Below are 16,894 nucleotides of genomic sequence, written 5' to 3'. Positions count from 1 at the left end.
TATGAGACTCCTTCCTGATACATCTGAACCCTCGCCAACGTGGCTGAAGCACCATTTCCACGCAGAAGTCAGTATCTGGTTTCGTTGTGCTTGGCCTCCTTCCTGGAGGTTTGAATTGAATGGCGGTTTGAATTCCTCCGAGGCTGAAGGTGTCTCTGTCCAGCCTCTCTGCTTTCTCAGTGTCTGCAGTTACTGTCTAACTGGCATTTCCTTGTTGTCAGTACGTGTACTGTTTGTGTAAGCCAGGGTTCAACCTATTCTCTCTCTGCTTCTTTTTAACCATCCATTCATTCAGCAGCTTTATATTATGATCCCACTTTGGCCAAGGCATTATTTAAGCCACTGGGGAACACAGCAGTCAGCAAGATAGATAAGGTCCCTGTTCTCTTATATTCTTGTTGAGGAGATACGTAAGCAAACAAACAAATAATTTTAGAAAGGGCTAAGGAATATGAAGGAAATAAAATAGGGTGATGTTGTAGGGCAGCTTAGTGGGAGTAGGGGAATGGCAACATTACACGTGACAGTTGTCTCTGAATAAGCTATTTTTATGCTGGGACCTAAAGAATGAGAAGGAGCCAGCAATGCAATGATCTAGAGGAAGAGTGTCCCAGGTAAAGGAATCGCAATCGCAAAAGTCCTCAGGCAGGAATGAGCTTGGTTTACTGAAGCAACAACAATGGCACCAACGGAATCAGTGTGGGGTATGCTTAGTGAGCAAGATGAGAAGGGTAAGAGATTATGTCAGAATGCATCAGGGCCTGGGGTACGTACACCATGGTGGGGAGCTGTGATTTTAATCAGTTATATCCATCCAACTGCACACCCTACATTCCTTCACTTCCTTGCTTATCCATCTTAGTTATCCTGATTCATCATTATAATCACTCCCTTGAAAACATCTTCCCCCTTTGTATTAGTTATCTATTGCTGTGTAACAAATTGCACCAAAAAAGTTTTGTGGCTTCTTGGGCAATTCTGTCTGAGGGTCTCAGGAGATTGCAGTCAAGATAACTATAAGTTATCTGAAGGCTTGAATGGGGCTGGGAGACTCACTTCCAAGTTGACTCACTCACATGCCAGGTAGGTTTGTCCTGGTTGTTAGCAGGATGCCTTAGTTCCGTGTCTCATGGGCCTCTCCGTAGGACTTCTCGAGTGTCCTTACGACATGGTGCTGGCTTCGCCGTAGAGAGAGTGATCCAAGAGAGTACAAGAGAGTACAATGTCTTTTATGATCTAGCCTTTCATAATATCTATTGGTCACACAGGTCATCTCACTCAGTGTGGGAGCAGAGGGGCCCCACAAGGGCAGCTCATCTTTCTACATCTTTGAAGCATGAACTCAGACTCATGTAGTGTCTACTGTGTTGATGTGTTTTTTTACAGATACTCATTTGAAGACATAAATCATAGTGACTGTGAGCCCACGCTCTGGGGTCAAAAAGAATATTGGGTTCAAAGATCAGGTTTACCACTCCTTAGCTCTGCGAACTGTGGCATATTTCTTAACTTTCTAAGCTTCTATCTCCTCATCTGAACACTGGAGATAATTCTACCTCACAGCTCATGATTGATGTAAAAATTAAAGTAAGATAATGCTTATAAACAAACTTAGCCATAATGATTGTCATACAAATTCTCAGTAGATATTATCTACCACTGCCCTTGCTCTTATTCCTTTTTTTTTTTTTTATTACTGCAGAATGCAGCTACTCCTTGAAGTGTTTCATAAAGTTTAGTGATGTGCTAACACTTCTGGGAAGCCCAGCCTGCAATCAGTTTAGATTGGAGGGATGGTGGATTTGGTGGTCTGCATGATCCCCGGTAATGCATACTCAGGATGCCAGAAGTTCAGACATGTCATAAAAAATTCCCCTTTGGTATGGTCAAGTTTGGCAGACTCACCATTTGCCCTCAGATGAGCTGGGAGTCAAGCACTGGGCCAGCTCAACAGGAGCATCTAAGTTCAACCCCAATGCAAAATCTAATCAACTCTCAAAGTCAAAGGATGAGCTGATGATTCAGGTATTTATATCAAAAGGTGTTACAAGATTATTTGGAACATGGTAGAGGATAAGAAACAGGATTTCAAATCCATTCCAGAGTTACATTTCTTGACAGTCTTCTAGGAAATGAAGCTAATGAACTTTTAAAGATCATTCAGTGTTTTCAACTAAGGTTTCTGAGCACTTACTATGTACCAGACACTAGACCAGGTTCTGGCAAAGCAGCTAAGAGCAAGTCTGCCTGAACCCCAGCTCTCATGGTGTTCAGAATTAAACTCATCAGTTAGAGATCATAGCCCTTATTATTTTTTTGATGGCTTAACTTTCTACAAGTTGCCAGAAGTTGCTAGAAACTTGAAGGATTTCCATCCTTATGTCCAAATGAATAATAGCATTAGTGGTAGGGATAACATTTGTACCCAGGTAATCAGCCACCTAATTATTCAATAACAGATAAAAATGCATTAACTTGCTGAGACAAACGTGTTTCCCGAAGCCATTGTTTAGAACTGAATTACCAACAACATGTTTTGAGTAATAATGTCTTGTTCACAAGTCATTTTTCTCAATTGTCTTTCTGAGGGCTGATACAAGATCCCTGGGAACTGTTTGTAATGCAAGATAAATATATTGGTAATGAACAGATTCCCAAAGCAATTTCAACACTGGCATGGAAATCTATACATTCCCTAAACTTTCTTTGCTTCAAAGGCAGGCGGAATTCCTTCTGAAATGGGTAAATGGAATGCATTCGGTAAACTGCAGCTTTTGTTGCAGTTAACTCAGTGATTCATGTGGTTCCTAATTTTGTCAGCCTAATATGACCTGACAAGCCAATTCTTTATTTGATTGCTAATCCATAGTACAGATTTTAATCTCCAACACTTAATAACTCACCCCTACATATCTTGGAAAGTTCACGACGGCCGGTGTAGGCATTTTTACAGTTGTGTGTACAGGTCTCTAGGGAGACAATACATGCTTGTGGAATGAATGCATGCTCCTTTTCGTTCTCATTTCAATGGATGGAATTTGCATCCAACGCTTGAAATTTTGCACTATACTGAAGTGACATCTCAACCGAGAAAAATCCTAGTGTGAGCAGTAATTCTCAACTGCGGTGATTTTGCCTCCCAGGGGACATTTGGCAATGTCTGGTGACATCTTTCGTTGTCACAACTGAGAGAGGGTGCTGTTGGCATCTAGCAGGTGGAGACCAGGGAAGCTGCGAAGTATTCTGCAATGCACAGGACAACACCCCGACCCAGGGAATTGTTTAGCTTTAAACGTCACTAATGCTGATGCTGAGAAACTCTGATTCAACCAGGGTTGGTCTAGATAATTCTGTTAAGAACTTCTGTAGAAAAGGGAAGACAAGTTACTTAATTTATCCAAACCTGTTTATTCATTCATATCCCGGGGTTGGTAACAGTAAGGACTTGTTGCTGTCGCTGTGCATTTAAAAATGAAATAACGGGGGAATTCCCTGGCAGTCCAGTGGTTAGGACTCTATGCTTTCACTGCAGAGGGCCCAGGTTCAATCCCTGGCTGGGGAGCTAATATCCCGCAAACCGCGTGGCCAAAAAAATAAAAAATAAAATGAAATAATGTACACAGAGTGCTGACTACATTGTTGGCACACAGTAAGCACTTCAGTAAATGATTATTATCATCATTATTATTATTACTTTTATTAGCTTATCTCCTAAAAGAAAATGTGGCTTCTGCCTTGCTCTCACTGGGAGAGGTCAGCTGGGCTATAAGTACACACAGGAAACTCTATGAAGATATCCACGTAGTGAAGAACTAAGGCTCCGTCCAAATGGCTAGCAACTTGCTGCCCCACAAGGGAGCCATCTCGGGAGGGGGTTCTCCAGCCTCAGTCAAGCTTTGGGGAAAAAATGTAAATGACTTAAACTGACCCAAGAAGAAAAAGAAAATCTAAATAAACCAATAATCGATAAAGCAATTGACGTGGTGGTCAAACACCTCCATGCCCATGTCAGGGCTGGGTCCATGGCTATGGGATCTTACATGGGCAGTCACATGGGACCCCAAGCTTAGATGGGCACTTGGTTTAATGCCTTGGGCCACTATCTTGAAATTCTTAATTTTTTTTTTTAACAAGAAGTTCCTCATTTTTATTTGACACTGGACCCTGCAAATTATGTAGCCAGTCCTGAGCATACCTGTGTAGTTTTATAGGTGTTTAACTTTTAAGGTACTAATAATCCAAAGCCTTTCTGAAAACAGGAAAAGAAAGCATGCTACCCAGTTCATTTCAGAAGGCTAGTGTAACTTTTCCAGCTTCCAACATCTCTTGATCAAAGTCACTTAGAAATTTAGGGATAAAATGTGATTTCATCAGATCTGCCAGAACATGAATAACTACCAAAGTCATTCATTACTGAGGAAGTTTGATATTGACCTACACAAATGAATTGTCCTTTCCTCAGATGAAGTTGTTTTCTGTTTTGTTTTTTTTTTCTGGTCCTAACAAGGAACATGTTAGACAAACTTATCCTAAGTTCATTCCGGGCTAGTTGATGAGTTAACTATTTTAAGCTCTTCCGGTACTTGTAGACTTTTAAAGCCTTAATATGAATTTTTTCCCAGGTCATTTGCTAGTGAACCTTGGAAAAACTTGGAAATTGAATGAGTGCTCATCCAAAGTCAGACTCAGCACCTTTAACCAGAAACTCTAAGAAAAATAGATGGAATTAGTCTTGGGAATTTCATTAAGAACACAATGGCCGCATATTCTGCTGTGTCTATGGCCCTGATCTAGCCGACACTGTACTTCTAGAAGGCAATCCTTCTAGAAGCTAAACTTCATGGCCTTGTAATTTTAGTTCCTCATTTTAATTAATAGTCTGCTTCTGTTATTTAATGAAAACCAGAATCCACTTCACTGATGTCTCGAAAACAGGAGTGCCCTCCCTTCTTATTCACTTTCATGTTTTCTTCCTTATTTTCATCTATTCATTTTCAATGAGAAGTAAGATAACTCATGTGGGATTTTACCACAGTCAAAATGTACCTGAAATTAAAAATCTTAAACACGTTTGAGAACAATGATGTTAGATAATTTCCTACAATTTAGGTGTTAAAAAAGAACTAATCAATCCTATCTTGACAGGTGGGATGAGCTTGTCTCCATAGTGAATTACACTGTGGAAAGCAGAGAATTTCCAGAAGGGAACAAGGAACAACTCTTGTAACGTGAGAATAGAATTCCTTTATCCTTAACAAGTATGCAAGTTAATAGATATTTGTTGGATAAATCAGTGCATGATACTGTTCTGATGATTAATCTGGGACTTACTAGGTTCCTTTTTGGACTTTCCTTTTTAATAGGAGGTTGCCCTCAGTTCCTTGCCATGTGGAGCCCCCCCATCAGCCGCTTAGTCATCAAAACCTGCAAAGGAGAGAGTCTCCTGGGAGGACAGATGTGACAATCTTCTATTACATAATCAGGAGGTGAGGTCCCGTCACTTTTGACATAGGCTATTGGTTAGAAGCAAGTCACAGGTCTTGCCCATACTTTGAAGGGGGTTATATAACGATGTGACTAACAGGAGGTGGGAAACACGGAGGCCACCTGAGTGTCTGGGCTCCACAGCCAAATGTCCTGGGTTCAAATCCTGACCCCATCGCATAAGAGTTCCAAGAAACATAAGCATTTATTAATCTCCAAGCCTCAGCTTCCTCATCTGTAAAATGAAAAATCTACTCACACCTTCATCCTAGGGTTATTAAATTCCAGAAATTCCTCATTTCCAGATACGCTTGTGCCATTTTCATGGTTGTTTTGCCTAATTTATATGCTTTGAGAAATATCACTCACTATCATTTCTCCTCTATAATGTAAATCAACTTATTTAAAAAGCAAATTTAATAGTACTACTAGACATTTAAAAAATATTAGTATTACAGAAGATAATTGTAAACACACATTATCAGTAATAAATGTTATTTGTCTGCATACCTCCAAAATTCACCCTGCACATCACTTGTGAAAGGTATATATGCCCCCTTGAGAGGTTGGGGCCAACAGAGCCTGCATGCCACAACTACTGAAGCCCACACGCCTAGAGCCCGTGCTCCGCGACAAAGACCCTGAGTTCATCTCCTCTCGTGAGCACACCAAAATCACAACTATCTGCAGAACAACCATCAATGAAAAAGACCAGAACCTACCACAAAAGATCTTCCACAACTAAAGACATAGAGAAGGAACCACAGCGAGACGGGTAGGAGGGGCAGACTCGTGATACAGTCAAGTCCCATATTCCCAGGGTGGGCGACCCACAAACTGGAGAATAATTACACTGCAGAGGTTCTCCCACGAGAGTGTGACCTCTGAGCCCCACGTCAGGCTCCCCAGCCTGGGGGTCCTGCCCTGGGAAGACGGGCCCCCAGAGCATTTGGCTTTGAAGGTCGGCAGGCTTTAACTTCCGGAGCCCCCCAGGACTGCGGGGGAAATAGCGACGTCACTCTTAAAGGGCCACATAACCTCTCACGCGCACTAGGGCCCAGCACAAAAGCAGTAATTGGATAGAAGCCTGGGCCAGACCTACCTGCTGGTCTTGGAGAGTCTCCCGGAGAAGCGGGGTGGCTGCTGCTCACTCTGGGGACACAGACACTGGCAGGTGGCATCCTCAGGAATCGTCCTACCGCGTGGACGCTGCCGCTTGCCGGCTTCCGGCGGCTGTCCTGGTGGGAGCCTCCCTCCAGCTCATTAGTGCCAAGGCCTGGCCCTACCCGAAAGCCCATAGGTGCCAGTGCTGGACGCCTCAGGCTAGGCCACTGACTGGGCAGGGACCCAGCCCCACCCATCAGCAGACGGGCTGCCCCAAGACCCCCTGAGCTCACTGCCGCCTCTAGACACGGCCCTGCCCACAAGAGGGCCTCGGACGCAGCTCCGCCCCCCTGCGTTGAGGCATCAGCTCCAGAATCCCCTGCGCCCTGGCCCTGCCCTCCAGGAAGCCGGCTCTGGCCTCGGGACCAGCCTCACCCACCAGGGGGCAGACAATAGAAAACCATAATCCCCCAGTCCGCTCGTAGCAGGCCAGGCAGGCCCTTCGCCGAGACCAGCTGGGCCTGGCTCTGGCCAGGCCAACACAATCTTTGGGACGCCTCAGACCCCATACCCAGCTGTGTTAGGAGCTAGCTCCCTCCATCAGTGACCCGCCATCAGCCCTGAGATCCCTGGGCCCTGCAACCACACTCAGGCTGCTGGAGTCACCTGTGCTACCTTCTGTCGTAGTCACACCTCTGCTCCGAGCACGGATGGTTAAGTCTGCATGGGTTAAAGGTGCATATAATGCAACTCCCCTCCATCACCTGCTTATGAGTAGTAGTTGCCCCATAATTTTCTACTATTCAGAGGAGCGGTGCCAATCTTGTGTGTAGAATCTTGGCTACAAACATCGAGGAAATCCCTTGATCTCTCGATTCTCTCCTTCCTTCCTTAGTTCTTTTCCCTCCCCTCTTTTCTTGCCTCCCTCTCTCTCTCCAAAAATTATCTGGACATCTCAAAAGACAAGTGGACAGCATTCCCAGTGTATCCTCATGAACTGGTTTCCCATAAGCACCCGTTAGACTTTTGTTTGAGTTAAAGAATGGAGGTGGCCTTCGGGGAGACAGAATGGGGACTGGAGGAGACATAACGGTAAGCCACAGACGCTGAATGGCATGTATGATTGACAACAATCGTAACAGATCTGTCACGTTCACCTGGGCCGAGCAGTGTACCACACACCCATCTACCAGGCTGTGGCCAGGAGGTTGTGTGAGTTGGCTGAGTCCTGGCTCAGCCACCTGTCAACAGGATGACTTTGGGGAAATGTGCCTGGATTTATTGGTCAGCATAAAGTTCAGAAGCATTATTTATATAATCAGTTTAAAAAAAAACTTTTCATTGTAAAAAACAGTTAAAGTTTGTTTAAACTCTGAGCTTCAGTTTCCTCCTCCACATCTGTAAAATGGAGGTAATTTTAGCCCATTTTTAGAGTGAGTGTATCAATCAGGGCTCCCCCCAAACAGAGACCAACAAATAGGATATATATATATAGAGAGAGAGGGGGGGGGGTCAGCCTCAGCCTCTGGGGGATTTTGATCATCCAGGAAGACATCCTCCAGGAAGCTTGAGCTGTGCTCTGATTGGTGCATAGGAGAGATGAACAGGTGAAGAAAGAGTGCTCCAGGAGGAAAGACATCAGGTGCAAAGACTCGGGGGCAGAGAGTGTTTAAAGGATAGAAGAGACTGGCAGAAGCCAGTGTGGCCAGAGTGCAGAGGCCTCCGGTGGCTCGGGTGCGCTGGGGCCTGTGGGTGAGTGGGCTGTACTTTACAAGACACCGAAGTCCAGCTTAAGGAATTGGATCTTGATGTGAGAGCAATGGGATGCCACAGAAGCAGGGCTGGGACACCGTCGGGCTCGGGTTTTAAAAAGACCAATATGGCCAATGGACAAAGAACAGTCTAGAAGGAAGCAAGATAGAGATCAGTTGGCAGTTTCTGCTGTGGTCCAGAGTGAAGGGGATGGTGGTGTGGATAGAAGTGAATGGAGTAAAAAAAGGAAAGTTATTTTGCCATTCAAATGATCATCTTTTGGTAAAGCTACTGTAAAATATTATTGTAATATTATATTGTAAACTAGCCACATGACAAAATTTTCTAGTGAGACAAAGTTTGAATGTTTAACTTTGGTTGTAAGAAATGTAGTGAAGGGGAGGGGCTTCCCTGGTGGCGTAGTGGTTAAGAATCCGCCTGCCAATGCAGGGGGCACGGGTTCAAGCCCTGGTCCAGGAAGATCCCACATGCCGCGGAGCAACTAAGCCTGTGTGCCACAACTGCTGAGCCTGCATGCCACAACTACTGAAGCCCACATGCCTAGAGCCCGTGCTCCGCGACAAGAAAAGCCACGGCAATGAGAAGCCTGTGCACCGCAACAAAGAGTAGCCCCCGCTCGCCGCAACTAGAGAAAGCCCATGTGCAGCAACGAAGATGCAACACAGCCATAAATAAATAAATAACATAAATAAATTTTTTTAAAAAATGAAATGCAATGAAGGGGAAACATCTCACATATTTGAAAACTTTTATTCTTTTAGAGAATTCAAAGAAGATATACAGATGAAATCTGACAACACATGTGGATTTGTAATTCTAAAAAGAATTTCACAGCAGTGAGAAAGCATATACTTATTTTGGTGATGTGCACATATTTGTTCAAAATAAAGATATAAATGTACACTTCTGAAATAGTCTAAAAATGTAACCTAAAAAGGGAAATCTTTATCAAATATACAGAAACATATAGTATGCTTTTAGGAAAAGTAGTAGTAAAAACCTGTGCAAATAAACTACATGTAAACACAATTTTTAAGAGTTTTACAAGTATTGCTTAAATCTATATGCCTTTTCCATTTATGAAATCATATTTTCCCAAGGAGTTCAAGTCACATAACATGGTTTACCTAGTTAATCTATAATGTATGCACACTTTACTACTGACCCATCTATAGCTGGGAAAATTAAGGCAGGGAAAGTCACTGAATATTTTTAAGCCATGACTAAACTTTAGAACATTGCCCTAAACTTCTAAGTCAAATATCATATATATATTTTTAAGTGATGTAAGCAAATTGCCATTAGAATACACACACACACACACACACACACACACACAATTTAAAAACTACTGATCCAGTCCTTAATAGATTAAATAGATTCAATGCCATAATTAAATAATTTCAGGATCCTTTAACACAATGATGCCACAGTAAATCATTAAGGCATTCTTAGACAGGAGGTTTTGACTTCATTAAAGTACTTCTTAACATAGAGGTTTTCTCTAATTTTCCAATAATGTTTCTATTTCAAAACAAGAAAAAAAAACACAACAGCTTCATAGAGACCTGATAACTTTAACCAATATTTAGTTTTGCTTCTATTATTAAGCAGTATTTCCCCAAATATATTAAACAGAGTTACAACAAATGGATCGTCAATACTACACAGGCCGCCAATAATCTAGCTATAGTCGGTCTTTCATTGTGAAATGTAAACTTCTGAGAAGTGAAGATTCCAGCAGTGAATCTGGTAAAGCTAGGACAGAAACATTTAGTGACTTTATTTATTTATTTATTTATTTAGCGTTACACGGGCCTCTCACTGCTGTGGCCTCTTCCGTTGCGGAGCACAGGCTCCGGACGCGCAGGCTCAGCGGCCATGGCTCATGGGCCCAGCTGCTCCGCGGCATGGGGGATCTTCCCGGACCGGGGCACGAACTCGTGTCCCCTGCATCGGCAGGCGGACTCTCAACCACTGCACCACCAGGGAAGCCCCATTTAGTGACTTTTACCTGACCAACGGATAAGTGCCCAACTGCCCTATACAAGAGAAAACAGGATGATGAGCAATTCTGTGTAAGTCAGGGTGGTGCTGATGTCAGTTACGTGTAAGTTATGTGTAAGCAGGCGGTAAACCCTGTAGAATGCCTGGCATTCCAACAATCTGCTTTCCCTGAGCCAGATACCATCTTAATAAATACCATCAGCTACACAGACAGTACAGCTTCTAGAACAATTGTACAGAAGAAAGAGTATAAACACCTGGGGCTAAATGTTCTTTACATGCTGTTTCATGCTCAGGGTTTTGATGTGTGCTTTCCTGTCATGCAGAAGCCCAAAGCCTCATTCTTGCAAAAGGGTAAAAATTGCTGCTCGTGGTCTTGGTAAAAAAAAAAAAATCTGGAAAATAAAGTATACCCCAATTATACATCAGAGCAGTATAGTTAAACAAGAGGAATTATTAGCAAAAAAATAAATGCTAAAACCAGTAGTGCCCTGGGCTCTTGTGTTTCACCAAGATAACTGTGCACACTGTCCTAGCTGAAGACTGGAAGTTTCGCAATTAAGCTAGAATTCCTTCATTATCCTACTTGATTCAACTCTGTTTGTTGGCATGTTCAGAATCTGACAATTGCCTAATGATACCAGACACGTAGGGAGGAATTCACTGGGCCTCATTCAGAAATTTCATCTGTAATTGCATGTTTCCCGAAATAATCCACCTATCAGCAAATACCCTTGCAGTTAGCAAATAGCAACTAGCTCTAGGCAAATTCTAGGTGATGTCGTTGAAAGGGAAGAGTGACTAAGACTGAGTTTTACCACTGACACCTAATTCTATAAAGCTGTGTATCAGAAATGTCATATTTTCACATCTGATAATACTAGAGATTTCTCAGGCTAACTTCTTATCCCTTCAGTAGTTGAAAATTCATTTTATTGTGGATTAGGGGGAAATAACTAGACTAAAAAAACACCATTTCATCAAGGAAATTAGAAATAAGGCTAAAGTATACTATTAGGCCTATGTTAATTTAAAGGAAATAATTAAGCAGCAATTAAATAGCTGATATATGAATATGGCAAAAATTATGAAGCTGGTAAGAGAACACCCACACTGTCAGAAAAGGTAATAAAGGGTATGTTGCAGAAAAAGTATTACATTGTATTTAATACAGGCTGGTAAATATCTCCTCTTCTATGCCAGGGGTCTGTAAATCAAGACCCTATGGTCCAATAAGTACTACCAGCTCTTTTTACAAATAAAGATTTATTGAAATATAGTACTGGTAGGCAGAATCATGGCCCTCAAAAAAGGCTGAGTCCCTAATCCCCAGAACCTGTGAATAGATTACTTTGCATTGCAAAGGGAGTGTTGCAGATGTGATTAAGGTTATGGACCTCGAAATGGGGAGATCATCCTGAATGATATCCTGTCTGAGAGATGCAATAGAAGAAGGATGAGGGATTTGAAGCCTAGAGGCTAGTTGGCTTTGAAGATGGAGGAAGAGGTCATGAACCAAGGAATGGTGGCCTCTAGGAGCTGAGAATAACTCTTAGTTGATACAAGAAAACAGGAACCTCAGTCTTACAGCCATAAGAAACTAAATTCTGCCAACAACGGAAATCTGTAAGGGAACAGATTCTCCCCTAGAGCTTCCAGAAAGGAACACAGCCCTGCCGAATGACAACTTGATTCTATCCTGGCAAGAGCTGTGTTGAATTTCTGACCTATAGAATGATAAAATAATAAATGTGTGCTATTTAATACAAGTTTTAGTAATTTGTAAGTAATTTGTTTTAGTAATTTGTTATGGCAACAATAGAAAACTAATACAATAGTCACCCCTATTCATTGACCAGTTGTCTGAGGCTGCCCTGAGGTGGATGTGAGAGAGACCTTATGTCCTGCAAAGCCTAAAATATTTGCCAACTGGTCCTTTACAGAAAAAGTTTGCCCCCCACCCCGATATTCACAAGCAAAAACCATGACAAGCAGCTTGCATCTTAGAGCACTTAGTTGATGCCAGGCTCTGGGCCAGGTATTTTGTATTCATATCATCTTTCTGGATGGATACTATTTTGGTCCCCATTTTACAAACGAAACAAAAAATGTGAAGGCAGAAAGGTTAAGTAACTGTTCAAGGTCACCCAGTGAACCAACAGTGAGCAGGGACTTCAAGCCAAGTATGGTTGACTTCCAAGCTTGGCTCACCTCTTGGCCATTCTCCACACCCCAGATGCTCACCTGAGGCCTCCTATCTCTGGTAGAAAGCAATGGGGAGCTGTCGGCTGGGTACCAGGATGCCCAAGTGCAGCATCTCCACAGGCTCCTTGTCTGTGGCCACGATGTCATATTTGCGGACGATCTGGAACACAGAAGCACAAAAAAGCAGAATCACCCCTCTTCTCCTGCCTTGAGGAATAGCCCAGAATACAGCTGCAGAAATCCCATCAGGGTCTTACCCAGCAGAGAGCCAAGTGCAGCTGGAGCTCGGCTAATCGGCGACCAACGCACATTCTTTTCCCAATGCCAAATGGAAGATGGGCAAAAGGGTTGATCTTTTTCTTGTCTTGAAGCCATCGTTCGGGTCTAAACTGACTTGAATCTTCAAAATTTTCTTCATTGGACCCCAACACATGGGTATTTAGCATCAATACTGTCTAAAAACACACAGAAACACAAAGCACTTAAAGAAAACGTTTGAATAGCAAAATTTACAAAAGCCATCACCTTACAAATGTGAAAGTAACCCACAAAGGTATAATAATGATGAATGCCAACATGTATTGAGTGCTTGAAATGTGCCAGGTGACACTGGCACAATAAATAGGGCATGAACTTTAAAATTTTACATCACATTCTCACAACAATCCCATGTGGTAGGTTTTATTATTCCCATTTTACAGATGAGAAAACTGAGGCTTGCAGAGGTTATGTAACTCACTCAAGGCTATACTTGAATCCAGGTCTGTCTATGGAGACAGAAGACCATTATTCCTAATGCTAGACTACACAACACGTCAACTACATACTGCAATCTACACATTTCCAAAATGAATGCTCTCCCAGTAGAAACGTTTAGGGAGATCTGATGGATATTTGAAAAGGGTAAGGTACAGACTGTACAAATTCTACTTACTCCTTTCGGTAAAGCATATTCCCCCAGAACCATTGCTTTGTCAAGAGTTCGAGTTGTAAATGGCACACTCGGGGTAAGCCTGAAAAAACAAGATCAGAGATGTCTAAGTGGGCACAGACCAAGTTCTAGCTCAAGGGAATGCAGATTCTGGTTAAGTAAATAGTTGCTGCCTGAGTTCTCCAAAAAGGAACATGATCCCAACTCTTTACAAAGAAGTTCTGTCTCTTTCTTCCCAATATTTACACCTCTTGTTTATATTCTTTATCTTATCGTGTTGGTTAAACCCCCAAGTACAAGCCTGCTTCATAGCTGTTAATAGTGTTTGTTCGGTTTCATTCCCCGTACACATTCAAATGTGTACATTGACATGCTTCGCCCTCAAGCTTGTTGTTTGTTCTCGGTTTCTCCCAACTACCCTTCATGAAGTTAAAGATATTTCCTTCTGACCCTAAGACATTGTGAGCTTTGTTTTCCAGAAAAAGAATTTTCAAAGAACATTTTATACAGAGGCTCAAAACCAAAGGTGTCTCTATGTCTTATATAATAATATGGTTCCTTGCTGAGGTTTCATCTCACATCCTTCAATCGTGCCCCTAATCTTAATTATTGCTCATAGCGTCCATTAGAGTATTATGATTACTGATGTAAAGGGCAAGACTCTGACTTTCCAAGATTTAATAGAATTTGCCCAAACGATTTAGGAAATGAGTAATAGAAAAGGAATATGGTCCAAAGGCTCTTTTTTTTTTTTTTTGTAGCTTGGTATATGTTTACGAATCAACCGTGGGAGCCATCTGTGGGAGGGCACCCCTCATTATGTGTTGCAGAGAACAGCCTTCTGACATATTCATATTGGCTTAGGCACGTGTTCTTACCGCATAGATTCTTTCAGACAGGCTTTTAAATATGGCATATTCCTCAAATCCTCTGCCCGTGGCATCTGATTCTCAGGCAGTACACTCTGAATTTCCTTAAGAAGCTTTTGTTGCACGTGGGGATTACGAGATAAATTGAAGAGGATCCACATTAAGCTGTTTGCTGTCTGAAAGCCAAATGGACATAAACTTGAGTTTTCTGCAAATAAACTGCCTTAAAACCAGTATGAGCTGGACCAAAGGTGATGCCTACCACCTCGTCATGAAAACATTAGGAGTGACGCCTTTTTACATGTCCTTCCTGGCTGTGCTTCAAACAAATGCCCTGTATGAAAAGTCAGATTTAGTTTCTAAAACACATCAACAAATAATAGCTTATTTCCTGAGGGAATCAAAGTAGAATTCTTTAAATAATCAGCTGCATTAGGACGCAAAATATAGTTTGGTACAAAAATTGAACACAAATGAGGGCATGCAGAACTGGCCCAATGAGAGTCGGATGGACGATTGCAACAGTATCAATTTCCGGGTTGTGATAACAGTTTATCTTATGCACATGTTACCATTGAGGGAAACTTGGTGAAAGATTAAGGGATCCTCTCTATTTTTTTTCTTAGAATTGCATGTGAATCGATAATTATCTCAAAATGAAATTTGTTAATTTTTTAATATAAAAAATAATATGAAAATTGAATGAGGAGAGAGCCTAAGAGTGTTGCTAATAAAAGTGTCTTTTTTTTTTTTTAATTTTGCAATGCAAATGCACAAGAAGTTGCATTCCTGGAATTTAACAGAAAGTTTTTTTTGCCACACCCTCAAAAGTTACCACAAAAAATAAAAAGGCATTATCTGACCCAGGGTTTCAGCCTCAAGGAAAGAGCCCTGGTAGGAGGCGGCCAACACCAAAATAAGAAATTCTAGCGTCAAGTTGAGTATTTCAAAGAACCAGCCACAATTTCTGACAAAGACTCATGGCCTTTTAAGTGGCATCCTTTATTTCCTTTCCAAAGGCAATGAGAGAGAAAAAATATTGGCAGAAACAACCAGTGCAGCTTTTAGCTTCATAATACTCACCACTGGTAGTCTTATGTATTTGTCTTTAGGCCTATTTTTGTCTAATTTAAGCCAAATATTCCCATAAAAATGGTCATTGTGTCCTCTCTGCAGACATGAAGACGCTTTTGCTAAGTGCTATGTGCCACTCACATAAATGAGCCAAGTGCAGGACAATTTGGAGCCAATGGTATTTATTATCTTTGGAAGAAGATGCCTCCAAGTAGCCTTCTTCCTGTCAGAGGACCGCCAGCCTCAGCTGCAAATAAACCGTGGATGTCATTATTACAAGAGTCCAATTTACAAAACAGGAAGAGGGCATAGCCACCAAATTAGATACACTTTCAAATTTCTCTGATTTTCCAAATGTGACTTTCAGAATAGCCAGGACTAAAAAAGAAACAGATTGAACCGTATCAGTGGGTCCCTTACCGCAAGTACCAAATAGAGTTTCCAAAAGGCAGATAACTGTAGCTTTCACCAAAGCCCTGTAAGACAGCCCTGGCCTTTTAGGATAACTGCAGGGGCTGAATGGAGGGGAAGTGGCCTGAGAAACCTCATGGGCACAAAGTATCCCGGCTTGACCTCCACGGAGGAGACACATCTCATAGCGAGTTGGCCTTGCTATTTCCACTCTGTCTCTGCTAGGTCCATTCTCCATCCACCAGCCAGAGCCCACTTTACAAAACATCAATCTGATTAAGTTCCTCCCTCGTTTAAAACACTCCAAGAGATTTCCATCACAGGTGCAGTAAATCCAAATGCCTCACAAAGGCTCCCGGTTAACAGGGCCCATCATCTTCTCCCTGTCAACTCTGACCACATGTGCTAGGTCTCCAGTCCATCCTTCTTCCTGCCAGGGCCTTGGCATGTGCCGTCTCCTCTACTTCGAGTGGTCTTCCACCAGCTCTTCCTTGGCTGGCTCCTTCTCGTTATTCCAGTGTCAGCTCCAATATGACATCTCAGAGAGAGACGACCTCCCCTACCTCTCTATGACTTCACCCTGATGGCTTCCTCCAGGTCCTGGATCACTATCTGAAATGATCCTATTTCATTATTTATTTACATGTCTATCATCTGTGCCCCAAGACCACTTAAGTTCCACGAGGGGGGGGCTTCCCTGGTGGCGCAGTGATTGAGAGTCCGCCTGCCGATGCAGGGGACGCGGGTTCGAGCCCCGGTCCGGGAGGATCCCACATGCCGCGGAGCGGCTGGGCCCGTGAGCCATGGCCGCTGGGCCTGCGCGTCCGGAGCCTGTGCTCCTCAACGGGAGAGGCCACAACAGTGAGAGGCCCGCGTACCGCAAAAACAACAAAATTAGCTGTTTCCTTTGAAACTGAAATCAAGTGTTTCCCAAACTCCCTCTGTTGACAATTTTAAGCAGAAAAAAATATTATTGGAATTGCAGAGTATTCCAATGTTTTTAGACTAAATAACATCCACGGTTAGGCACTTTGGG

The 16,894-nt window shown here is 42.6% G+C and overlaps 2 protein-coding genes across 7 annotated transcripts in view; both read right to left on the bottom strand.

Moving 5' to 3' along the window:
* The window catches only part of BCAS1 (brain enriched myelin associated protein 1), a 158,478-nt gene extending 151,582 nt beyond the window's left edge, over positions 1-6,896 (bottom strand). For all 6 annotated transcript variants that reach the window (XM_079945838.1, XM_079945840.1, XM_079945842.1 and 3 more), the window contains exon 1: positions 6,587-6,896. In XM_079945838.1, the coding sequence (XP_079801964.1) occupies positions 6,587-6,845 (259 nt within the window). In that variant the 5' untranslated portion in view covers positions 6,846-6,896. The remainder of the gene's footprint in view (positions 1-6,586) is intronic.
* A 2,539-nt stretch (positions 6,897-9,435) lies between these two features.
* Positions 9,436-16,894, bottom strand: part of CYP24A1 (cytochrome P450 family 24 subfamily A member 1) — a gene marked incomplete at its 5' end in the record, with an annotated part of 16,118 nt that continues 8,659 nt past the window's right edge. Inside the window, 6 exon segments of the mRNA XM_079945524.1 lie at positions 9,436-10,403; positions 12,613-12,733; positions 12,831-13,028; positions 13,508-13,586; positions 14,383-14,554; positions 14,557-14,631. Coding sequence (XP_079801650.1) covers positions 12,623-12,733; positions 12,831-13,028; positions 13,508-13,586; positions 14,383-14,554; positions 14,557-14,631 — 635 coding nt within the window. The 3' untranslated portion in view covers positions 9,436-10,403; positions 12,613-12,622.

Source organism: Stenella coeruleoalba, assembly GCF_951394435.1.
Source record: "Stenella coeruleoalba genome assembly, chromosome: 15".
In the NCBI taxonomy this organism is placed as follows: Eukaryota; Metazoa; Chordata; class Mammalia; order Artiodactyla; family Delphinidae; genus Stenella; species Stenella coeruleoalba.
The sequence above is the reverse complement of the archived record's forward strand: the minus strand, read 5'-3'. Positions and strand labels throughout refer to the sequence as shown.